This window comes from Dipodomys ordii, unplaced genomic scaffold (genome assembly GCF_000151885.1).
Source record: "Dipodomys ordii isolate 6190 unplaced genomic scaffold, Dord_2.0 Scaffold66, whole genome shotgun sequence".
NCBI lineage: Eukaryota > Metazoa > Chordata > Mammalia > Rodentia > Heteromyidae > Dipodomys > Dipodomys ordii.
The window spans coordinates 5,375,891-5,401,326 of NW_012267282.1; the positions used below are offsets into that span (position 1 = coordinate 5,375,891).

At 42.2% G+C, this 25,436-nt stretch overlaps 1 protein-coding gene across 1 annotated transcript in view; it reads right to left on the reverse strand.

The window, feature by feature from the left end:
• Positions 1 to 1,124: 1,124 nt before the first annotated feature.
• The window catches only part of Naa25 (N(alpha)-acetyltransferase 25, NatB auxiliary subunit), a 44,898-nt gene continuing 20,586 nt past the window's right edge, over positions 1,125 to 25,436 (reverse strand). The window contains exons 9-23 of the mRNA XM_013023097.1: positions 24,895 to 24,984; positions 23,814 to 23,983; positions 20,608 to 20,720; positions 18,753 to 18,963; positions 16,976 to 17,065; positions 15,701 to 15,881; positions 13,564 to 13,663; positions 9,905 to 10,056; positions 9,327 to 9,452; positions 8,117 to 8,360; positions 7,623 to 7,746; positions 6,380 to 6,445; positions 3,183 to 3,325; positions 2,092 to 2,238; positions 1,125 to 1,452 (exon numbers count right to left, since the gene is read on the reverse strand). Of these exons, the coding sequence (XP_012878551.1) occupies positions 1,330 to 1,452; positions 2,092 to 2,238; positions 3,183 to 3,325; positions 6,380 to 6,445; positions 7,623 to 7,746; positions 8,117 to 8,360; positions 9,327 to 9,452; positions 9,905 to 10,056; positions 13,564 to 13,663; positions 15,701 to 15,881; positions 16,976 to 17,065; positions 18,753 to 18,963; positions 20,608 to 20,720; positions 23,814 to 23,983; positions 24,895 to 24,984 (2,080 nt within the window). The 3' untranslated portion in view covers positions 1,125 to 1,329. The remainder of the gene's footprint in view (positions 1,453 to 2,091; positions 2,239 to 3,182; positions 3,326 to 6,379; positions 6,446 to 7,622; positions 7,747 to 8,116; positions 8,361 to 9,326; positions 9,453 to 9,904; positions 10,057 to 13,563; positions 13,664 to 15,700; positions 15,882 to 16,975; positions 17,066 to 18,752; positions 18,964 to 20,607; positions 20,721 to 23,813; positions 23,984 to 24,894; positions 24,985 to 25,436) is intronic.

The following is a 25,436-nucleotide window of genomic DNA, read 5'->3' on the forward strand; positions in this document are numbered from 1 at the left end:
TAGGAAGGGCTGTTCTTATCTACCAGACCCATCCTCCACCAGATGCGTACAGTTCCTCATCAAATTCATTTCTTCACTCGTATTACAGAATTACCAACTCAATATTCAGGTAACAAAGACCAAAAACAAGCAGGGATTCAAACACCAAAAAAAAAGTTGTCAAACTGAAAATTGTGTAACATTTTCAAGAGCAATTTTTATCTTTTTCTACCAGGCAAACCTCTGGAGCCACAGGTCTTGGGACTAGACTTGCAGGGAAAGTAAATAGCATCCCGGTGTGAGTCTCAAAGCCTCAAGAAAGTGAATCAAACATCAAATCCATTAGATAATCATTTCTTTTGTCAGCCTAAAACTTAAAACCCAGATTAAATCCATAATATACAATTCCTTCCTTCCCAAATCCCAGACTTAAAAACACTAAAAAAGTATATCTTATTTTCAAGCATATATACACACATATAAGAACCACCTGCAACAGATGACTCACAAAACCAATGGAATTAAGTATCTGACTCACCACGTAAGTTATATACACCTTCTCATTAGCCTAGTGATTCTCATCTTCGCTAAATGGATGACTCCAGGAGGCTTATGAAGTGACCTGTACTGCTTTCTCAAAACAGCTGGAAATTAACAGCTTTTCCTGTCTCCCTGAGACTTAACTCTCAAAGAAGCTAGGACAGGGGATGTCTTGGCTATCAAGATTATTAGACTGAAGACGAGCACCTGTGGTCATCTTGACGGGTGCTTTCAATGGCAGGCTCTAATTGCAAGCCTCCTGTGAGGCCCTCAGTGGACCTGCCATGGCTTCCGTGGGAGTTGGGAGTTGGGAGTTGAGAAGCCTCGGAATGAGACTGCAGCTGTGGGAGGGCTCCATCCCAATCTTGCCTCCTCTACTGCCTTCTGCCTCACAGCTCAAGGAACAGAGCAAAACTCCTACTGTCAGTATGGAAGGACAGCTCAGCTGCTTCAAAGTGGATGCTCTACACCTCAGTTCCATTGCTGCTTTTGTAGAACACCACCTCCCCCGAGATGTGTCTGGTGATAGGAGGGAAGAAGAGGGGGGGGGGGTTCTCTTGTTGCTGCCACATACATATGAACATGTATAAAAAGTTGTCGAACCCACTTCAGGGCTCCTGCTTCTGCTTTATATACAATAATTTAATCAGTTGTACATATTTAATACCTCAAAAAATTAATTCACGATCAAAGTCCATGCATTTTATGAGGAAGTTCTGGATTAAAACGATGGTCAACTAGTGTGGCTTTTGCTGGGAAGATGGTTTCATCGTTTTCAGCTGTTGTCATCAAGGCCTGTGGATTACCTTCTTAAATCTTTAGCTTCTTTGTGGTCTCAAGTCTTTTTTTCAGCAGCTCCCCTGTCTCCAGGAGTGAGTGCAGGTAACTGCTTCTCACCTTCCCTTGAACAGTCTTTGAAACCTTTCTTTCTTCCTACAAAGACAGTCAAAAAATAAGCAGTCTCGCTCAAAATTCATTCTCACAAGTTAGAATTCCTCAGATAACAACTCACTGCAAGTGCCATTCGAACAGGAATTTTCTATGTCAAAGGGTAAAACAAAAACAAACAAGCTCAAGCCGGATGCAAGTGGCTCATGCCTATAATCCTGGCTACTAGGAGGCTGAGATCTGAAGATCATGGTTCAAAGCCAGCTGGGGCAGGAAAGTCATCTCCCCATAAACTACACAGAAAAGCAGAAGTGATGCTGTGGCTCAAGTGGTAGAGCACTTGAGTAAAGAGAAGCTCAGGGACAGAGTCCAAGCCAGGCAGAAAAGTCCATGATTCTCTTATCTCCAATCAGAAGAAAACCCAAAGTGTCATGTGGCTCAAAAGTGGTAGTGTTAGCCTTGAGAAAAGGGCTCAGGGACAGTGCCCAGGCCCTGAGTCCAAAGCCTGACTACCCACCAAAAAAAAGGAACTACTTCCCTACACCAAGCTCCCCCCAAAAAAACTACTGCCAAATTACCTTCTAGTCTCCAGTCTTCAAAGGAAAGAATACTTTTTCCTTGTGATAAAAGGCAACATTTAAATATATACACTGAAAAATATTGCTGGTTTTCTATATCTCTTACCAGAGAGAATGAAGTATCTTCTAAAATAAGTTCTTCAAGCTTAAGTGCAATTAGATGTGCTTCAAGCCCTTTAACATGATCCACAACATTGGAGATTAAAGTCTGAAGTCCAGTAACATAGTCTTGGAAACTGGTGAAGACAGGCGGCTGGGATTAAAAAGATTAAAGGGGAGCTAAAAGATTATCAAACATTTCCAGAGTTTACATTACACAATGTGTACTAACTTCATTATACCAGTACTCAATGCTGTTAACAACAGAAATAGGGCTGGGAATGTGGCTCAGTGGCAGACTGCTTGCCTAGCATCCATGAAGCCCTGGGTTCCAATCCTCAGTACCACATAAACAGAAAAAGATGGAAGTGGCGCTGTGGCTCAAGTGGTAGAATGCTAGCCTTGAGCACAGAGGGGCTCAGGGACAGTGTCCAGGCTCTGAACTCAAGCCCTATGATTGGCAAAAACAAAAAACCAAAGCCAGAAATACAGCAACACAGCACAGCCAGGCACAGTGATGCACGTGAGAGGTATAATATGCAACTGTGGGCCCAGCGGTGTAGGAAACAAATAAGATGGAGGCCAGCCCTGGCAAAGACACTTCTTGAAAAATAATGAAAATAAGCCGGGCGCTGGTGGCTCACGCCTGTAATCCTAGCTACTCGGGAGGCTGAGATATGAGGATCGCAGTTCAAAGCCAGCCCAGGCAGGAGAGACCGTGAGACTCCTATCTCCAATAAACCACCAGAAAACTGGAAGTGGCGCTGTAACTCAAGTGGTAGAGCACTCGCCTTGAGCTGAAGAGCTGAGGGACAGCGCCCAGGCCCAGAGTTCAAGCCCCACGACCGACAAAAAAAAAAAAAAAATGAAAATAAAAAGGCTGGGGGCATGGCTCAAGTGATAGACTGCTTGCCTGGCACACAAAGGCCGAGTTCAAACCCGAGACGCACACACACATGAGCACTCTTGCTTTCTCTTTCTCTCTCTCTCTTGGAGAAAGAATGCCTATAAGATCCTTAAGACTTATACAACATGGAGGAAGAGAGAGAAAAGGCAGGCAGCCTGCAATGAGATTGTGACTTAATTTTCTGATACTACCATGATGATGCTAGTTTCTTTTTTCTTCTTTTTCTTTTTTTGTAAATTTAGTTTGAACGGTCGCAGGATGCTCTCACAGTAACTGGATACCCAAAGGATAATAGAAATAGTCTGAAAGAGGAAAATTTGCAAATTCATCAATTAAAGATTATACTCAAGATTATCTATCAGGCAGTTAAAGGCAAAGGATTAAACAAATTCTAACTGGTACTTATTTACGTATCTTTTCCATTTCCGTTCTCAATTTCCACTCTCTTTTCTATAATCACATGTTGATCTAGGTGTTAAGGGTTGCATGTGAGGCGTTCCCTAAAATAGCTCATGGGTTAAAGGCTTAAAAAATCTAGCTGGCAGTGCTGGCAGGAAAACAGGTCTGTGAGGGTCTGTATACTTGTCCCACCTCTTCCTGTCTCCCTCTCTTTCTCACTGATTCTTGGCTGCTGAATGGGAAGAGCATCCTACTCTACTGTCCCTACCCTTTCTGCCTCTCTGCTTCCTGGCCGTATAGATGAGCAGCCTCCTCTAGTGTGACTACCACCACCATACTCTGCCCCACAGAAGCCCACAGCCACAAGCTGAAACTTCTGAAACTGTGAGCCGAAAAAATTGTTCCTCCTTTTAAGTTGTTCTTTCAGCAACCAAAAAACCAAAGTCACCAGGCCTCTATCTACTCAGACTAGTGTAATAGCCTAACACTTTATCCTTTCTACTGGCTGCCCAGCTCGAAGCCACCCTCCACTCCACTCTGGTTTTCTTTAGCATTCCTATAGAAGAGGGGTTCTACAACTCTCTACTCACACAGTAAAAGTCCAAATTCCTAGGCATGGAATCCAAAGGTTCTTATGGCTCTCTGCAAACACTTACCAGGTAAGATACTATCTTACCTACACACCTTACGGAGGAACAGGAAGTATCTCTCCCTGTATTGATCATTTGGATGTCTCTTCCTATGTTACGGTGTTTATATGTACATGTATGTGTAGTTACTAGTTATTTGCTTACTACCTATCTCTTAGGCAGTCACCACGTGCTAGTCACTAGAATAGTATATACTGCCTTCAGGAAATTACACGCTAAAAGGGGGAAAGAAAACAAATGAAAAAAAGGAATAGGATACTGGAAAGATACTGGATGACAAGGTCCTTCTCATTTAAAAAAAAGTTCTACTGTCAAGAACGGTGATGGAAACCTACAGTTTTAGCACTTGGAAGTTTAGCACATATAGTTATAGCATGAAATAAAATGATCATGAATTTGAAGCCAGCCTGGGCTGTGTAGTAAGACCTTTTCTAAAAAGCACATCTGTGCAAATATAACAGTGATATCCCCCGCTGTATAATTAACATAAGCTAAACAATTAAATATCAACTAAGAACTCCTGATTTAACAAATACAGCAAAAGGATGGGGATGGGGGCTGTAGATGTGAGCTAAGAGCTTTCCATCTACAAGTGCCTTCTATACTAACCCATAGATTCCTTTATACTGCAGAGTATCTCAGTAAACAGCAAACAATTTAAAAAAGCTGGAATGATTTCCTTAAACTACATCTAAGAGAGTCAGAAAGGATAATAGAGATTGGGGCTGGGAAGGTGGCTCAGTGGTAGAGCACATGCCTTGCATGCCAGAGGCCCTGGGTTCGATTCCTCAGCACCACATAAGCAAAAAGAAAAAAGCCGGAAGTGGCGCTGTGGCTCAAGTGGTAGAGCGTTAGCCTTGAGCTGAAGAGCTGAGGGACAGCGCCCAGGCCCAGAGTTCAGGCCCCATGACCGGACCCAAAAAAAAAAAAAAAAAAGAAAAGAAAAAGAAAAAAAGAAAGGATAACAGAGAGAAAACAGCTAGACTTAAGAATAATTCTGGAGAATCTGAGATGAACAAAGCAACTTTAAAGTTCTACCTACTAACCTGAATGAAATATTAAGATTTGTAAAAGGAATTCATTTAGAAATTTATTTAAACTGGGCTGGGAAGGTGGCTCAGTGGTAGAGTGCTTGCCTTGCATGCATGAGGTCCTGGGTTCGATTCCTCAGCACCACATAAGCAAAAAGAAAAAAGCCGCAAGTGGCGCTGTGGCTCAAGTGATAGAGCACTAGCCTTGAGCTGAAGAGCTGAGGGACAGCGTCCAGGCCCCCGAGTTCAGGCCCCACAACCGGACTCCTCCCCCCCCCAAAAAAAATAAATAAAATTAACTCTCCACAAAGCAGCTGTTTCTTAAAAAAAAAAAAAGCTTTTTATTTCCTTTAATCTCACTTTTCAACTTAAATCAAACATCAGAATGTAGTTTTCAATAAAAAAACATGTTGGGCTCAGCGCTGGTGGCTCACACCTTTAATCCTAGCTACTCAGGAGGCTGAGATCCAAGGATCGTAGTTGGAAGCTAGTCTGGATAGGAGACTCCTATTTCCAATTAACTATTCAGAAAACAAGAAATCATGCTATGGCTCAAAGTGGTAGAGTGCTAGCCTTGAGTTTAAAAAAGCTTAGAGTCAGTTCCCAGACCCTGAGTTCAAGTCCCATAACAGACAAAAAAAAAAAAAAGAAACCAAAAACCACATTCATTACAGGTCTATAGTCTTCACATATAAATAACTGCCTTAAAATTTATATATACTAGGGCTAGACATTAGCTAAGACATTTCAGGTATGTCATGGACACATTAACTTTAAGACTGAGTGAATGACATGTAAGAACTTGTGTCACTAAGGACTGAATAACCAAGAGTACACTGTGCAAACACCTCTTTACAGCATGCCATGTCTGATGCTGTACTCTTGACTATCTTTTAATTTTTCAGACATGCTTCATCTGAGCAATAAAGTAAAAGATGGTTTGAGAAGAAAAGCCCTTACAGATCTAGAATTCTAAACAATTTCATTCCTAGAAATTAAATTCCAAAGCAATAATCAAGTATCCAAATATCCCAATACATGAATTTCAGTTATGATTATAAATGTAAGAAATAATCCTAACTACTCAAGAGGGTACTACTGAGAACAAATCCAAAGATTCTTATTTTTAATTAATTAGCAAAATACCAGACTGGATGGAAAAAAGGCTCAAGTGTTAAGAGCACCAGCCATAGGCAAAAAAGCAAGAGAGCACAAGGCTGAGTTTAAGTCCAGTAACGGCCCAAGAACAACAACAACAAACCTATTGCTAATATCCATAGACAATTCAGGAATACATGGGTTACTTACCTTTTAACTGTTCTAGTAAATACTTAAGACTATTCTCTACTCGCTCCTGTATCTCCACTGTATCCTCTAGAATTGGGGGGAAAAAAATAGCCCTTTTCAGATTTTCAAATAACATAAAGCAGAAAGATCAACATCTGGGAACAAATCATGAGCAAGGACCTTCTTTATCACTAAGAACAAGACATCTAAATTCCATTATTCATGGTGGGGATGGGGAGGGCAGAAAATGACAGAGGGAAAGGAAAAGAAAAAGAAAGGTACCAGGGCTGGGAAGGTGGTTCAGTGGTAGAGTGCTTGCCTTGCATTCATGAGGACCTAGGTTTGATTCCTCAGCACCACATAAACAGAAAAAGCTGAAAGTGGTGCAGTGGCAAGTGGTAGAATGCTAGTTTTGAGCTGAAGAGCTGAGGGATAGCATGCTCAGGCCCAGAGTTCAGGCCCCACAATCGACCAAAAAAAAATAGGTACCACCTAATGACCTTTCTGCCAAAGGAGCATGTAAAATTGTGTAAAACGATTTGAAATCCATGTGATTGGGGTACTTTAAACCTGTTAGGCTTGTAGAATCTACAAACCATATGCAATTAGGGGAAAAAAAATACAAACAAGTCGGCACCAGTGGCGCATGCCTGTGAATTTTAGCTACTCAGGAAGCTGTGATCTGAGGATCACAATTCAAAGCCAGCCCTCACAAGAAAGTCTGAAAGACTGTTATCTCCAATTAACTACCCGAAAACTGCAGGTGCTGTTGTGGCTCAAAGTGGTAGGGCACTAGCCTTGAGCAAGAAAGTTCAGGGACAGGGGCTGGGAAAGTGGCTCAGTGGTAGAGCGCTTCCCTTGCATGCATGAGGCCCTGGGTTCGATTCCTCAGCACCACATAAGCAAAAAGAAAAAAGCCGGAAGTGGCGCTGTAGCTCCAGTGGTAGAGCGCTAGCCTTGAGCTGAAGAGCTGAGGGACAGCGCCCAGCCCAGAGTTCAGGCCCCACAACCGGCCCCAAGAAAAAAAAAAAAAAAAGAGTATCTAGAAGTACCTAGAAGCTCTTCCCCTTTTAGATCTAACACAACTTTAACACAGAGATGACCTCTCACGTAGCGCTTTGAAACCTGTCAGATATTTCCAGAACAACTTCCACCTTGCATCTATCTATTGCACCTGTTTCTAAATGTGAAAACTTAAATTTTATTCATTACTAGGTTTTCACTGGCAAAAAAACAACAAGAAAGTATATTTGTGTATACTTACCTAAACCATTGGTATCCAGCTCATAAATATCATTAATGAGATAAAAGGAACTTATCTGGCATTGGGAACAGCCAGAATTAAAGAATCCACTCATTCTGGTGGGTACAGGACCAAGGAAAGGATACTGAAATGAGAAACAATGCTGTCCTTTAATCCATGCAAATTAAGAAGACACTATAAACTATTAGGTAAAACTCAATCTGCCCGGGCCCTGGTGGCTCACGCCTGTAATCCTAGCTACTCAGGAGGCTGAGATCTGAGAAGCCAGGTTCAAAGCCAGCCCAGACTGAGACTCTTATCTCCAATAAATCACCAGAAAACCAGAAGTGGCGCTGTGGCTCAAGTGGTGAGGGCTTGAGGGACAATGCCCAGGCGCAGAGCTCAAGTCCCACAACCAACCAAAAACAAAAAAAAACAAAAAAACAACTCAAAGTCCTATCTTTTAAAAGACAGTCTGAGTGTAACTACTGTAAATAGCAAATATATATTGATACCTGAATTTCCTTCTCAATGAATCGCTTTCCCATTTCCACAGCTACCTCCAGCTGCTGAAGGAGCAAGCGGAGAATATCAATCCGGGAGGACACACCATTCTCAGCACTTTTCTCAGAGTTCTTTGGCTCCATGGGGTGGTTGAGGCTGGGAAGTCCACTAATAAGCCTTAATGTGAGGGAGCGGATCCTTAACCACAGGGTCTCTTCTTCCAAGGAAAGTCTCTTATGTTCTTCAGAAACATCCCTTAAACAGAAACATCTGTTTTATTCTAACCTGTTGCCTTCAAACCTTTCAATATCACTTTCACCAAGATGCCTCTGAATGGTCTCTCAACTTTCATTTACTGTCTGACTGATTTTAGACAAGCAGAGAAACTACTGATTCTCATTAATTTCACTGTCAATAAAATGGGCATGATAACCTACCTAATGAGTCATTCATTCTTTCTCTTAAGATCTTTTTCTCTGATGTTTAAAATACTACATGATAGAGGCTCAAGGTTAGAGCCCAGGCCCTGAGTTCAAGCCCCAGGACTTGCCCCCCACCAAAAAAAAAAAAAAATCCAGGCACCAGTGGTTCACGCCTGTAATCTTAGCTACTCAGGAGGTTGAGGGGTTCAAAGCCAGCCCGGAAGGAAAGGCCATGAAACTCTTATCTCTAATAAAAACCACCAGAAAACCGGAAGTGGAACTGTGGCTCAAGTGGAGAGTACTAGCCTTGAGCTGAAAAGCTGAGGGACAGCACTCAGGCCTAGAGTTCAAGCCCCATGACCGACCAAGAAAAAAAAAAAGTTCTTACCAGTAGAGCTACAGTTTTGAGCAAAAAAGCTAAAGGAGAGCACCCAGACCCTGAGTTCAATCTTGGTACTGGTACCCCCCCACCCAAAAAAAAAATAGAGTAAGATAGCTACCGAATTCCAATAACAACAGCCATTGCTTAAAAATTGGCGTTGAGCCTATTAATCCATCTGGAATTTATTCTGATCTGAGCTGTGAAATACATTTAACCTTTAGATTTGCCACAGTCCTAATATAGGGTGAGACATTATCTTCTTCATGTGGCTTTACTTACATTTTCTGATCCCAACAACATACCACATTTACATCAAAAGGAGACTTTTATTCATTTTTTCATGTAAATCTTAGATCCATCCTGATTCTTTCAAAACTAATTCTTGAGGTTGAATTCTTGAGGTTGAGTTCCAGTTACCTGTCTTTTGGATCCCAGCTGAAAAAAACATTTAGGTCTCTGTTGTCTCGCAAATCTTCCCATGGAATGTCATCTTCTTCTGGCCTAAGATTCATTGATTTTATACTTTCTGCTAAGCTGCTTGATCTGTAATAAAGATAATTATGTTTTATTTCCATAACAAAGCAGTCATGAAAAATTAGGACTTTTTTCCATTACAAAGAAAAAAGGGGGAAGAGGAAAAGAAGCTAAGGAGTAAGGCTCACATAAAATAAAATACAACACAGCAAGAGAAATACTCCTTAAGTCCAACCAAGACAAAGACCAGCACTAACTTCTGAGAGCCCTGCTTGTAGAAGAGGGAACCTGGTGAGTATATATGGGCCAGGACATGAGGACCACAGAACGTCAGCTCTGTGCGAGGTGTAACTGCTCCACGGTTCTTCACGACAGGCTCAAGAGTCTGTGGTTCCGTTTCCACACTCTTACTCCCACCCCATTTTCCCTCAATTTAAATGGCAATGATACCCACAGTGGCTTGGAGCATCAGATCTAACCCCTTAGCTTCTGTGACTGTAAGTTCCTTATGAAATACTTACATATTTGCTTCAAGTAGAAGGTCTAACAGCATCCGTTCAGTACGGACTTGTGCAAAATGAAGAGAATTATTCAGCCTGTTCCTAAAAGCGATAAACTCTGGGATCTTCTCAAATGCACCATATTTGTAAGCTTGAATGATATATTCTGAGGTCTAAGAAGGAAAGATATCACCTTCGTGTAAATATTTCACAAGTCAGACAATGTAAGCAAAGCTTCTATTTTTGGTCAGTAAAAACACAATACTTGTGGCTAAAAGTAAGGCTTTGAATCTGATCTTTAAAGGTCTTGGTCACCGAGCTTTAAAAAATAGTATTTTTCTTCCTTTAGTAGCTGAGTCAACTGTCCCTTTTCTTAGTGTTCCCAACCACAGTGGCCCAATGGCTAGCACCTCACAGATTCTGGGCAATCCTGCCTCTCAGTGCAGTAGGACTGATGGTATCAGTCAAAAGGCCCATTGTGCCATTCTGGAAGGGATTTACTCCATGTCTGTCTGCACCACAATAATCTACATTTTTATACAAAGATTCCAAGGATGCCAGAATAATACAGCCACACCCCACCCAGAGTGAAAACGAATTTCCTTCAAAAAAAAGGCTGATCTCTGTTTCTTTCTGTCTGAACACAGCACCAGACACACAGGGCAGATTTGCATTCTTTCAGGATAGAAGACACTAAACAAAGACTCATAAAAACTCATGTCAGAATCCGTTCTGACAAAGACTTCCTTCCACAACCAACTTTCTATCCATCCAGACTACCTAAGATCTCTGCTTGAGATTTCCAAGTAAAAGGAACACTCGCCACATGCATTTTAATCGAGATTAAAAATGGATACATATGAAATGGTACAGAACAGAGGCAAGATAAAGAATTGTCAATGGGAATTTCCATGGGAATCCTGGCAACATCAAAGGCACGCTCAGGGAAGAACAGTTCACGGAAATGGGCCTATGCCATCAGGATCAGAAGACAGTGGTCACCTTTTTGGCCAAGAAAAAGATTTAGCTCAAAACTTTCCCCAACAAAGATCCTTTCTAGAAAAGCTGGCCTTTTACATAGCCTCAGCTTGTCAGCTCGACCCCCAGCTCTATTGTGTCTGAGTAATTTGCCAAGTAGGAAAATAGGCCAATAGTCAACAACATACCCTCTGATACACAGCCTCGCAGGGTTCATTTCAGGCCGCGGGATTGCGCCGCGGGCGCTGCTAATTCAACTGCATTCGATGCGGCTTTTAAACCCCCATGGGACACCTCGGCGAGCTGTTTGCCTGCAGTATCTGGAGAAATTAAAGACGGACGGACACAAGAAAATTAAAAAGATTACTTGTGATCCTGTATGTTTAAAGAAGGACTATCTGAAAAAAGCTCAACTGCACCTTCTAGCTTGATGGAGGACAGTGAAATGCCCCATCAAGCGGAGGCCAGTAAGTTAGTCAATCCTACAGCCCCTGGGCTTAGAAAACAGCGCAAGCTTTATTACCAGCTCTTGCAATAGGGAGTTACAACTGGAAAAAAACTGGGAATATTTGATTGAGTAATCGAAATAAGATATATGATTTTTGCAATTCCAAGCACATTTATAAACTCCAGCTCCAAAATATGCTATGGTTAAAGGAGAAAACCCATCCTTCGCCAAGCATAGGGGCAGTTTTATTTCTGAGTGGTCCATGAAATACCACTTTAGGAAAAAACATATATTCGTTTCAAAAAAAGACCAGGCAGTGTAACTCCCCGCTTGTGTCATTTAGATAGTCCTCCTTAAACACAGCAGCAAAGTACCGCTGCAGAGCCAGACAAGGAATTGGGGAAGTGCCGCTATGGGAGAGGACGGCCCCCACGGGAACTGCAGGCAAACCCAGAAGCCACAGGCACTGTAAAGACTTTTGAGTGGAGTATGGTGTCCGTAATCTACAACTTATTTACCGGTGAGGCTACTTAGATCCCGGAGAAAGTCCTGAAATGAACCCTGGTTACTCTAAAAAATAGCAAAGTGCATGGACATCAGACCCTAAACAATAACCTTTATGAATACAAGTACAATATAAGTACAAACATTTCAGTCATTTTTTGGATAGGAAAATCTACCACTGAAGGAGGCATCAGAGGCTTACACCTGTAATCCTAGCTACTCAAAAGGCTGAGGTCGGAGGGTTGGCTCAGGCAGACACAGCCTTCACTCTTCATTAATCAGCTGGAAATGGAAGCATGACCCAAGTGGTAGAGTATCAACCATAAGCAAAAAAGGTCAAAAAACCTAGCAAGAGCTCAAGGCCCTGAGTTCAATCCCCAAAACTAGCGTGCACACACCACGCAAGTAAATCAAATGTATTTTTAACCTCCTCATAAACGCAGAAGGAAAGCCAAAATCATGAGATTTGATGAAACTACTTCTTTTGATTTTCAACAAATGAAATTCCTTGAAAACCTAAGAAGGCAAGCACAGACACTGGACAGGAGTGAAAACTCAGCCTCAGCCACCCACCTACATGAAGAGATTTACAGACCCAATGTTGTAAGGGACACCAACCCGCCTCAAGGTCAAGCCTTGTGCTCAGGGGCTGATATGCACTTCCTATTCTCTCTAGTCAGAAGCTGTGTCTGATCAGCTATCAGTCACCAAGTAACAGGGAGAAGGGTCTGAGAGGCCCTGTCTCCTACATGCCTCAAGCTCTCCTTTGCCGCTCCACTCATGGAGGCCAGGCCCTAAAGTCTGTTAGAACATAACCACAAGAAACTGGGAACAAGGAATCTGTATTTAGCAATGCTTCTGCACTGCCTTCCATGTAATACACTCCACTGAAAAACCCGATGGCAAGTAAAACAGCCATGGCTTTTATAGTTAAAAAGCATTTTTAAAAATTCAAGAATGCTTCCAAGAAGATCTCCAGAAGGTAAATTCCTCAGCTGCAGAGAGAACATAAGAATGGAAAGCTATGGGCAAATATCCAGCACCCCCAACTTCCAGGCAGGAGATGTGAAAACCAAGCTGGCAGTGACCTCACCGAAGACATGCCTACTCTCTACCCTACTTCTTGTGTAGCTAGACCAAGGGTAGCTGACTGACAGCATTATTATTTTTCCCCCAAAACCTCCACTTAACCCAACTTGGCGCCCAAGTTGGCTTGCAGTAAACCTACAGTGCAAGTCCCATCCTAGAATTATGGCACAAAGAAGCTCTCAGTTACTACTACATACAAAATACAATTGACCAAAGTTTCTTAAAAGTCCTTCAACTGATCAGCTTCATAATCCTACATACATTACCTCTAATTCTAACTGCATGCACCATTGGCACAGAGCACAGTGAACTTCACAAATTAAGGTAACAGGAACAAGGCGCTAGCAGACAATTCCACAGCATCCCAGGCTCCAAGCTTCTGGGCTACACTATAGCCTTAGAGAAAGGCTCTCAAAGACACATCTGAGAGGCGAAACACTTCTTAGTCTGTTAAATATCCGTTTTCAGTGTGACTTTCCAAGGACTCCATTGAACATATCCACATTTCAACATACATAATTAAGTCTACCTCTTTCCGAAGGACCTAGCCTAAGGACACCTGACAGTACTACAGCAGGGAGCCGTAGCACGTGTCCTCGAGACACAAGGTAGTGAACTTTGAAACCATGTCAGTCAACAGAAGAAATGGCTTTTTACTTACATCTTTCTGGTTGGAGTGGAAAAACCTGAGTGCGAAGTTACAGGACTGGGAGGCAGCAGCGTACTGACCTAGGGATGCGGCGTACCGGGTCAAAAGATAACTAGATTGAGAGAAAAGAAAAAAAACACACATTTTCTAACTCTGGTGGCAAATACATGCTTCAAATTACTATGGCAAGGCATACTATGCAAGGTCCCCAACCAAAATAAACTAATACACAGAAATAAATTAAAAAATAAAAATCAAAGTTCATTTGGCTTTATGGGAAACCTAAAGTTCCCTGCTATACTTTCTTTTCCTCAATAATGAATAGAACACAAAACTTGTAAGAAAACATAATGCTGTCTTTTCCCCACTTCCGCCCCCATCAGCTATAGGGCTTGAATCAGGGAGTAGGGGCTGTCCCTGAGCTATTTTTTGGTCAAAGCTAGTGCTCTACCACTTTTGAGCCACACACCCACTTATGCTTTCTGAGTGGTGATAAAGAGTCTCCTGAAAACTTTTCTGCTCCGGCTGGCTCCAAACTGTGATTCTCAGATCTCAGCCCCCTGAGCAGCTAGGATTATAGGCATTAGACACTGGTGCCTGGCTAATGCTGACTTCTTAAACATCACTGTAAGGGACATTAAATGACCTCAAGTAATAATAGCCAAAACCCAAATCTGAAAGGATGTCTCAATAAGAAGTATATGTGTATTATGTGTGTGACATAAACACAAATATGTATGTATATAGTATACACACAAAACAAATATGTATGTATGTATGTATACATATAAAAGGATATCTCAGGATTATAAAGTACATATCTCTATCTCAATGAGAAAGAAGACTTCAAAATAATGTGCTGCTGGATAGAGTGGCTCAAGTGTGTACTCCTGGCTACTCAAGGCTAAGATCAACAGGATCAAGGTTGAAGACCAACCCAGGCAAAAAGTTCACAAGACTTCATCTCAACCAGCAAAAGCTAGACATTGTGGTGCATGTCTGTCATTCCAGCTATCCTAGCTATTTATGAAGCATAAATACGAAGAATCATGATCCAGGAAAATCCAAGCAAAAAAATCACTACTCCAATAAGGCTGGCAACATCGCTCAAATAAAAGACTGCCTGCCTAACAAGGCCCTAGTTTAAACCTTAGTACCATCAAAACAATAAGATATGAAGCCAAGTACTGGTGGTTCACATTTGTGAATCCTAGCTACTCAGGAGGCTGAGATCTGCAGATCAAGGCAGACAAAGCTGAGAGACTCTTACCTTCCAATTAACCAGCAAAAAGTCTAAACTAGGGGCTGGGAAGGTGGCTCAGTGGTAGAGCACTTGCCTTGCATGCATGAGGCCCTGGGTTCGATTCCTCACCACCACATAAGCAAAAAGAAAAAAGCCCTAAGTGGCGCTGTGGCTCAAGTGGTAGAGCGCTAGCCTTGAGCTGAAGAGCTGAGGGACAGCGCCCAGGCCCAGAGTTCAGGCCCCACGACCCGACCCAAAAAAAAAGTCTGAACTAGAAGTAGGTTGAGGAACAGAGTCAAACCATGAGGGAAAAAGCCAAGCAAGAGCAAAAGCCCCAGTACTGGCACACAAAAAAAGAAGGTTCAAAATACATATAGTTTGAGTCAGGCACAGGTGGCTCACACCTATAATCCTAGCTACTCAGGAGACTGAGATCTGAGGTTCACATTAGAAGTCTGCCCAGGCAAGAAAATCCATGAGTCTCTTATCTCCAATTAATCACAGAAAAAGCCAGAAGTGATGCTGTGGTTCAAGTGGTAGCATACTAACCTTGAATAAAAAGCTCTTAGGGACAGCACCAAGGCTCAGAGTTCAAGACACCCCCCCCCCCGAATACATAATAGCTTGTCAGCACACATAGCATTAAAAGGCCCTGGGTTTAATCATTAGCATCAAAAAGAAACTGTATGTAGCTGGATGCTGTCCTTGGAGGAAAAAAACGTGACCATTTAATAAATGCAAATTTTTAAATTATCATAAAATCCTGGGTGATAAATGATCTGCAACAAGTCATAGTAGGTGCTAAATTAACATCATGAGCAGTTGTACTGCTCAAATCTAGTCAGAATCCTACATTGCCTTGCTGAGGTGGCTGCCTGCCCATTACTCAGAGTATATACTACCAACCCAATGGTATCATGCTGGATATGTTTAGCATCGAGGCTGGAGTAAAGATCCACCACCGGTTCAAATGCACCCAGCATACAGTAGATTCGAACAAGCAGCAATTTGAACTGAGCGTTGGAAGGGCTGTGGGCTAACCCTTCTTCCAGCAAAGTCACGGCCTGCCACACCGCAGTCTCATCACCTAAAACCAGAGTAGATCATTATCCCCTGATCTTGACAGCAGAGTTTCTCAAAACAAATAAAGAAAACCCTTTGATACCATCACCTCCCTTAAGTACTCCACAAATAATTTTAGGTAGCAAGTAATCAATTTTAGTTATAAACCTGTGAACTGAAATAGGAAATTTCCCTAATAACCCCTCAATTGTTAAGCTAATTCTTAAATATGCCCTCTACAAAAAACTCAAGAGTTGCTGGGCACCGGTGGGCTCAAGACTACAGTCCTGGCTACTTAAGAGGCTAAGATCTGAATAATGTGCTTTGAAGCCAGCCCAGGTAGGAAAGTCTGTGAAATTTTTAATCACCAATTAACCACCAAAAAGCCAGAAGTGGAGCTGTGGCTCAAGTGGTAGAGTGGTAGCCTTAAGTGAAAAAGTTCAGGCCCTGAGTTCAAGCCCAGGACTGGCACAAAAAATAATAAATAAACAAACAAATTAGAACTTACTCCAAAAAATGTACATCTGTGTATATAAAACTGTCTTAAGTAAATAGGCCCGTTCTGTTCCATCTACTTATCATATTGCCATTATCATAGCTTTGTATTATTCAAACACACCTGGAAACAAACTAGAGATGTATGAATTTAAAATCATCCTGATTACAGGTAGCAGGATAAATTTAAGTCTTGATTCCTTTATTAGAGCCACTGAAGAGTACAAGAAAGACCTAAAAGCATGAAGCAATTCTTGAGTTACATCCTAAGGAGAGAATCCAGTACTTACAGTCATTAAAAACAAGGAATCAGAACTGAGTTCTGGTGGCTCACACCTGTAATCCAGGCTGATCTAAAAATGGAGGTTCAAAGCCAGCTGAGGCAGGAAAGTCCATGAGACTCTTTAACTACCAAAAAGCCAGAAATGGAGCTGTGGCTCAAAGTGGTAGAGCACTAACTAGCCTTGAGCACAAAAGCCTAGGGAGAGCGCCCAGTCCCTGAGTTCAAGCCCCAGGACAAAACCGAAGATAATGATGTAACAGCTGGCAAAGCATATTGCAAATAGTTCAATCCAAAGGACAAAAAAACAAAAACAAAAGTAACATTGAAATCATCAGACTCACCTGTTTCTCTCCATACATCAATGAGCACGTGGACAGCAAGGAGACAGTAATAGTCAGAAAATTGCAATTCTGTTTTCAAACAGGATTTTCCTATGAGGAATTTAAAAAAAGTAACATTTGTTCATTTATTACTGTCCCAAAGGAGGTTTTTTTGTTTTGTGTGTGTGTGTGTGTGTGTAACATTTGTTCATTTATTACTGTCCCAAAGGAGGTTTTTTGTTTTCTGTGTGTGTGTGTGCGTGCGTGCGTGCGTGCGTGTGTGCGCGTGCGCACACCAATCCTGGAGCTATTTCTGAGCTGTTCTGTTTTGCTCAAGGCTGGCACTCTACCGCAGAAGACACAGTTCCACTTTTGGACTTTTGGTGTTTAGAACTAAGAGTCTCATGAACTTTCCTGCCCAAGCTTCAAACCTTGATCCTCAAATCTCAACGTCCAGCATGGCTAAAATTACAGGCATGAGCCACCAGACGCCCACCCAAAAGATTTTTTTTTTTGTTTGTCGGTGTGGGGCCTGAACTCTGGGCCTGGGCACTGTCCCTCAGCTCTTCAGCTCAAGGTTAGCACCCTACCACTTGAGCCACAGTGCCACTTCTGGTTTTGCTGAGGAATTGAACCCAGGGCCTCATACATGCAAGGCCAAGCACTCTACCACTGAGCCACCTTCCCAGCCCCCACCCCAAAAGTTTTTAAAGGAAGAAATGTGATGAGAAGAGGAAAGGGAAAAGGAAACACAAACAGGCTGAGTACCAGAAGAAATGCATAAGGGCTGGGGAAGCAGCTATGTGGTAGAGTTTTGCCTCGCATATGTGAGGCTCTGACTTCAATTCCTAGTTCTGTGCACTCTGGGTCATGAATGAAAAGATTATACTCAGCTAGACCAGAGAGAACGCAAGAGAACACACAGTATTTAGCCTGGACCCAATGTGAAAGTTTCAAAAGGTTTTTAGGTAAAGAATCAAGGCCCATATATAAATAACTATATTAATATCATACACCTTACTTCATCTATTTTTTTTTCTACCAGTCCTGGGGCTTGAACTTAGGTCCTGGATTCTGCCCAAATGTCTCTGTAGTGCTCTACCACTTAGGCCACAGCACCACTTTTGGCTTTTTCTGAATAGTTCTCTGGAGATAAGAGTCTCACAGGCCAGGCGCCAGTGGTTCATGCCTGTAATCCTAGCTACTCAAGAAACTGAGATCCGAGAATTGCAGTTCAAAGCCAGCCCAGGCAGGAAAGACCTTGAGACTCCAGAAAACCAGAAGTGGTGCTGTGGCTCAAATGGTAAAGTGCTAACCTTGAGCTGAACAGCTGAGGGAGAGCACCCAGGCCCAGAGTTCAAGCCCCATGAACGACAAAAAAATAAAAATTAAAAGTTTATTTATATATATATATATATATATAATGGCTTACGTGGTAGAGTGTTAGCCTTGATCAAAAGAAGCTCAGGGACAGTGCTCAGGCCCTGAGTTCAAGCCCTGGGAAAAAGAAATGTGTGTGTGTGTGTAATATTCCTTTTCTTAACTATAGAGAATATTAAAGCCTATATCTCCCCAAATATGACAATCATCAACTATGCAATTCATATAAAGCTCCATATAGCAGGAGCTATACTCCCAATTATAATGATCTTAAGCTCCCAGTGTGGGCAGTATCCCCACCCAATAAAATGTGCTCCTTAGCAAGTACAATGAGACATGTGGTGATGGCTGACCAAACAGCTGACTTGGAAGCATGAACAGGTCAGGCAAATACTGCACATCACACAAGGCTACTCACCAAATTCTAGTCCATGCTGGTACCTTAACATCAGTTCTCTGACCACACTCAGTTTCTGATTTTTATCCATAGTGTGGTACAAACCGAGTAACCTCGTCAGCTGCACCACACACAAATGCTGCTGCAGAGCTCGGATGTCAGCAGGCAGTGCAAGCTTATCATCTTCTGTGGGTGTCGACAAAGGAACGACTCCAAGTAACTGATTAATGAACTGCAGAATGAGAAAAAAAGGAATACAAATCTCAAACTGTAACTCCACAAATAGGAATGGTCTGGATAAAGCTGTCAGAAACAAAAAAACATAAATTCCAGATTTAATACACCATTTTCCATCTACTAACAGCTTATAAAGATGTCAGGAGTTGGGCTGGGAAGGTGGCTCAGTGGTAGAGTGTTTGCCTAGCATGCATGAAGCCCTGGGTTCCATTCCTCAGTACCACATACACAGAAAAAGCCAGAAGTGGCGCTGGCGCTATAGTTCAAGTGGTAGAAGGCTAGCCTTCTAGCAAAAGCAGCTCAGGGACCAGACAGCACCCAGGCTAAGTTCAACCCAAGTCCCGAGGAAAAAAAAAAAAAAGATGTCAGGGCAACACCAATGCTGTGACTCAGGTGAGACCAGCCCATTCCTTCACGGCTGTCCAAAACTATGACCTGTGCCCTTACTACAGAAATCAAAAACACCATAAAAACTATGACCTGTGCCCTTACTACAGAAATCAAAAACACCATAAACATGTGTCACAAGTTGTGACATCTTGAGTATGTACTAGAGTAATGAAAAGGTACTATAAGGAAGACTTAAAAAAAAAAAAAAGTAGCCAGGCATCAGTGGCTCACGCCTATAATTCTAGCTACTCAGGAGGCTGAGATTTAGGGATCGAGATTCATAGCCAGCCCAGGCAGAACATCCATGAGACTCTAAATATACATGAGAAAAGCCAGATGTGGAGCTGTGGCTCAAGTGGTAGAACACTACTCTTGAGAAAAAAGCCCAGAGAGAAGGCCCAGGCTCTGAGTTCAAGCCCCAGGACTGGCGCACACACACCGTAAACTGCATTTACAATAAGTTATTTTGTGGACAGTATTTGGGTTATGAACTCAGGGGCTTTGTGCTTGCTACCACATGATCCATGCCTTCAGCCCTTTTGCTTGCATTGTTTCTTGAATAGGGTCTCATATTTTTGCCCAGGTTGACTTAGCCTAAATCTTCTCATTTATACTTCCCTCAGTGCAGAGAACATTCATGCACCAACACACTCAGTTTTTATTGGTTGAGGTGAGTTTCTAGAACTTTCTGACCAAAGCTGACTTCTAACCTCCATCCTCCTTATCTCAGCCTCCTGAGTAGGGAGGATTATTGGTGTTGAGCCACTATGCCCAGTGATTTACAAATAAATTTGCTGGGGGTACAGGTCCTGAGCTCAGGTACTGTTCTGCTTTGCTTGCACTTGAGTCTCATCTCCAACTAACACAAAAATCTCCAGTTATCCCAGAATGAAATGATATAATGGGGGTAAGTCTCAAGTGACAGAGCCTAGTAAGCAAAAGTCCTGATACGGGGGTGTGTGGCTCCAGTGGCAGAAAGCCTGCCTTGCAAGCACAAAACCCTGAGTTGGATCCCCAATATCACCAGAAAGAGTAATTTTTAAAAAAGATTCCAATCACCTTCCAGGTGTTCATTCCCACTATAATTTGCCTTGAAGAGAAACTGTGCCTTTGATGTGATAGCACTCAGAGTACTTAGCTGACCAGCGAACTCACCATGTACCTCATGTTTGCTGTTCCCACACATTAAGGAAAGGAATCCCAAATGCTTAACCTAGTTTTCATCAACAAAATTCTGAAAGGTACTTACTTTTGTACACTGTGTAGCTGGCAATAGGTCAACAAACACTTTAAGGTCTGTAAAACAACACGGTTTATCTCCAAACATTTTAAAATACTGGAACATCAATTCTTCCGGGTCTCCTAAAAGGGAGAGAAGAAAGTCACTAAATTATCCATAAACTTTAGCAATTTCTAAATCAAATGAGTTTTATTTTATAGCATTCATTTTGCTGAGTGCTGGTGGTTCATGCCTATAACTACGGTTTGAAGCCAGCAAAGACAGGAAAGTCCTTGAGACTCTTTAACTCCAATTACCAAAAAAGCTAGAAGTAGAACTGTGCTTCAAAGTGGTAGAACACGCTGATGGCTCATGTCTATATCCTAGCTACTCAGGAGGCTGATATCTGAGGATCACGCTTCAAAGCCAACCCAGGCAGAAAAGTCTATGAGACTCTTATCTACAATTAACTACCAGAAAACTCAAAGTAGTGCTGTGGCTCAAAGTGGTAGAGTGCTAGCCTTGAGCAAAAGGAGCTCAGGGACAGTGCCCAGGCCCTGAATCAAGTCCCATGACTTAAAAAAAAAAACAAAAAAAACACCTCAGGGAAGCCAGGCTCCTATGGCTCATGCCTATAATCCTAGCTACTCAGGAGGTGATTCGAGGATCAGATTTCTCATCCAGTGGAAGCAGGAAAAGTCCATAAGACTTTTAGCTCCAATTAACCACCAAAAAGTCAGCATAGAGCTATGGCTCAAATGGTACAGCATTAGCCTTGAAGGAAAAAAAAAAAAAAAAGCTCGGGACAATGCCAGGTTCTGAATTCAAGCTCCATGATCAGTACAAAAAACAGTAATAATAAAAATATTAACCAGGCCAGGCACTGGTGGCTCATGCCTGTAATCTTAGCTACTCAGGAGGCTGAGAGCTGAGGACCCAGGTTCAAAGCCAGCCTGGGCAGCAAAGTCTCTGTAAGACTCTTAATCTCCTATTAACTACCAGAAAACCACAAGTGGCACTGTGTCTCAAGTGGTAGAGTGCAAGCCTTGAGCTGAAGAGCTGAAGCCCAGAGTTTAAGCCCCATGACTGAAAAATCATCATCATCATCATCATCAATGTAAAAAAGGGGCTAGCAGGCTCCAAATGGAAAAGCATCTACCCAACAAGCATGAAGTCCTGAGTTCAAACACCAGCACTTCCAAGGAAAAGAAGACATGACATCATAGCTATTCAACAAATGTGAAGATCAGGCTAATACCCATACCAGCACATTTGTAAGATATAAGCTGGTGAGTGGAAGAGGGAGCTAGGAAATAAAACAGGTATCAAGACAGATCCACAGACATTCATGTTCAGTTTGCAAAGAAAGTAAGCCTCCAGTTCTGTAGCTAGTATATCCAGTGAGGTCTAATAATGTAGCCCCAAAGAGGAAGCCAACACAGAACTAAACACTGGCTATGAATAAGCTACAAAGAGAATGACAGAAAAAGAGCACTGAATTTTAGGATGAACGGCCAAGAACCCTAATTAGATAATAAAATAGGTGGAGACCACAGGACAGATGACACACACTGCAGGCGCATTATCACAGGACAAGTGGCCACCGGAACACATGTGGACCAGCCCTAAAAAGGACCAAACGTTCAGTGATAATGAAGTTTTTTAAGTTTCTTTGGGGCTCTCTTTTTCAAAAGAATACTGAAAAAAATGACTATTTATTACCTAAGTTTAGTGAATGCCAGAATTTAATTGAAACTATGCGACAGTTACCTTAGGGAAGGCATTCACAACACTGAAAAGTAGCAACAATTCCTTCACTTCTGATTTGTGATGACTATAAGAACCACTGTACCAGAACATTTAAGGTTCCATCAAATTTCCTAAGGGTCTCCATTAATACTCTACCATTCTTTTGTCCCTGTGCTATTATCTTCACAAATTTATACTTTCTGGTCAGCTGCTAACTGCGCTAATTCTACCCAATATCCCTTTACTTTTCCTTCATGTGCTAGAAGTAAACCCAGAATCTGCTGAAGTAGCAGGCAAACGCTCTATCACTGAACTCTATCCTCAGACCTCCAATATTCTTTTGTCAAGAGTTAATAGTTTTGGTGAAAATAACTTTTCTAAAGCTTTCATCCATTTCATAAAACCAGCAAGTTCTCCTGGAAGCTGATTTGACTTTCTTATTGGGTTAGCAAAAGCATTGATAAAAACAGGAAGAAATAATAATATTTAAACAAGCTGTATTAAGTAAGGATTATCTTTGTAAGTGATTCTTCAGGCCAATATTGTGATACACACTTAGAAGTCCAGCTACTCAATAGACAGGAGACTGGGAAGACCAGAGTTGGAAGCCAGACTGCAAAAAGTTTACAAACCTCATCTCAACTAAAAAGCTGAATGTGGTGCTACATGCCTATGAATACAGCTACACAGGCTGTAGATGGGGGTATTATATTGTCCAAGGCTAGCACTTACAAAATTGCCATACCTTATCGAAAACATAACCTAAAGCAAAGAGAGCTGGAATGTTTGCATAGAAAATAGGTTTTTTAAGCCAGATGCTGCAAGCCAGATGCTGGTGGCTCATGCCCATAATCCTAGCTCCTAAGGAGGCTGATATCTAAGGATTATGGTTCAAAGCCAGCCTAGGCAGAAAAGTCCCCAGGAGACTCTTACCTCCCATAAACTATCAAAAAAGCTGGAAGTCTCGTCTCACTGTGGCTCAAGTGGTAGAGCACTAGCTTTGAGCATGAAGAGGCTCAGGGTCAGCGCCCAGGCCTTGAGTTCGAGCCCCAGGACCAGCAAAAGAAAAAAGAAAACATGCTTTAAGTGTAAACCCCAGTACCACCAAAAAATAAAAAAGAATAGTACATCGGGGCTGGAAAGGTGGCTCAGTGGTAGAGCGCTTGCCTTGCATGCCTGAGACCCTGGGTTCGATTCCTCAGCACCACATGAGCAAAAAGAAAAAAGCCGGAAGTGGCCCTGTGGCTCAAGTGGTAGAGCACTAGCCTTGAGCTGAAGAGCTGAGGGACAGCGCCCAGGCCCAGAGTTCAGGCCCCATGACCAGACCCCAAAAAAAAAAAAAAAAAAAAGAACAGTATATGATCCATTTTCCAGTGAACACTTTCAGATGACTTCAGATTGCTACACTTCACCATCACTGGAATCAGAGGCACTGAGGACATCCCTATGCCTGCTCCAGGGTCCACAAACACTGTACCACTTCTTACCCAGCTTGTACTCATCATTACACCCTTGACTTCGTAAACGCCTAATCAGCTCCAGTTTAGCCAGATGTGGTCCTCGGAGATGGCGAGAGCCTCTGGACTCCTCTGTTATCCGGTCTTCTATAAACTTCACAGCCTCTTCTGCTGAATAATGTACTTCTCCTTCTAAAGAGCTGGGTACAAACACATTAAAAAAGGTATTTTATTACCTCTACCATCCTTCCAAAAGGTTAAAGCCAAGTGGAATTCATTGTTTTCTTTGTGGGTAAGAGGGCAAGACGGGTTCATATTTGGTATCATTTTTGTTTGTCCAATGATAGGGATTAAACCCAAATGTCAACAACACTGCCTCAGAGTTACTCAGGGCTTGACCACTGTCCCTGAGCTTCTTTTGCTCAAGGGTAGTCCTCTACCACTTGAGCCACAGAACCACTTCCAGCTTTTTCTGTGTATGTGGTACTAAGGAATCAAACCAGATTTTCATGCATGCTAGGAACGCACTCTACTACTAAGCCACATTCCCAGCCTTCAAAGCTATCTTAAATCCACAACTGCTATTTTAGATCTCCTCTACTGTAATTCCTAGCTTAAACATTATTCCTGCATTCATTATTTTTAAAATATCCCATTTCTGGGCTGGGAAGGTGGCTCAGTTGGTAGAACGCTTGCCCTGCATGCCTGAGGCCCTGGGTTCGATTCCTCAGCACCACACAAGCAAAAAAGAAAAAAGCCGAAAGTGGCGCTGTGGCTCAAGTGGTAGAGCGCTAGCCTTGAGCTGAAGAGCTGAGGGACAACGCCCAGGCCCAGAGTTCAGGCCCCATGACTGGACCCCCCCCAAAAAAAATCCCATTTCTGTTTATTATAGTATTATCTATAATAAGAAAAAAGTAATAAAAAAACAAGTATCATCAATAGAGAAGTTAAATAAATCATCTCTAAAACAGAGGGAAAAAAAATGAGAGAAAAAAAATCTTACTTTGAAAGGATTTTACAGTTCAGACAATTCAATTAGCTTCTGCTAAAAAAAAAAAAAAAAAAAAAACCTATTTGAAAGTGCTCTTGTAATTCAGGAAAGATGACTTACTGTTCACCTTCAGCGGGAGGGGTCCAGGCCTCTTCAATCAGTCGAAAGACAGAATCGAAATAAGTCAGATAGAACTGCCAGTCATCTGAGCTAAAATCAGATTGAATGATACACACAGGATTAAATACAAGTTGTGATAAATCTGTCTTATGCACCATGTAGCATTACTTTTGTTCTAAGTTACGTTTCTTTGTAAGTAAGGAATGGTTCACCCATTCCTGTACAAACTCTGCAACTCTTAAGAGAATATCACTCCAGAAGCATTATCATCAAAGTGAAAGACTTAAAAACAAAAAACAAAACTAACAAACCTGTGTCCCTTCAAAAAAATAACCATGCTGGGTACCACGCCTGTAATGCAAGCTACTCAGGAGGCTGAGAGCTGAGGATCTCGGTTCAAAGCCAGCTCAGGAAAGGCCGTGAAATTCTTTTTTTTTTTTTTTTTTGGGTCCGGTCCTGGGGCCTGAACTCTGGGCCTGGGCGCTGTCCCTCAGCTCTTCAGCTCAAGGCTAGCGCTCTACCACTTGAGCCACAGCGCCACT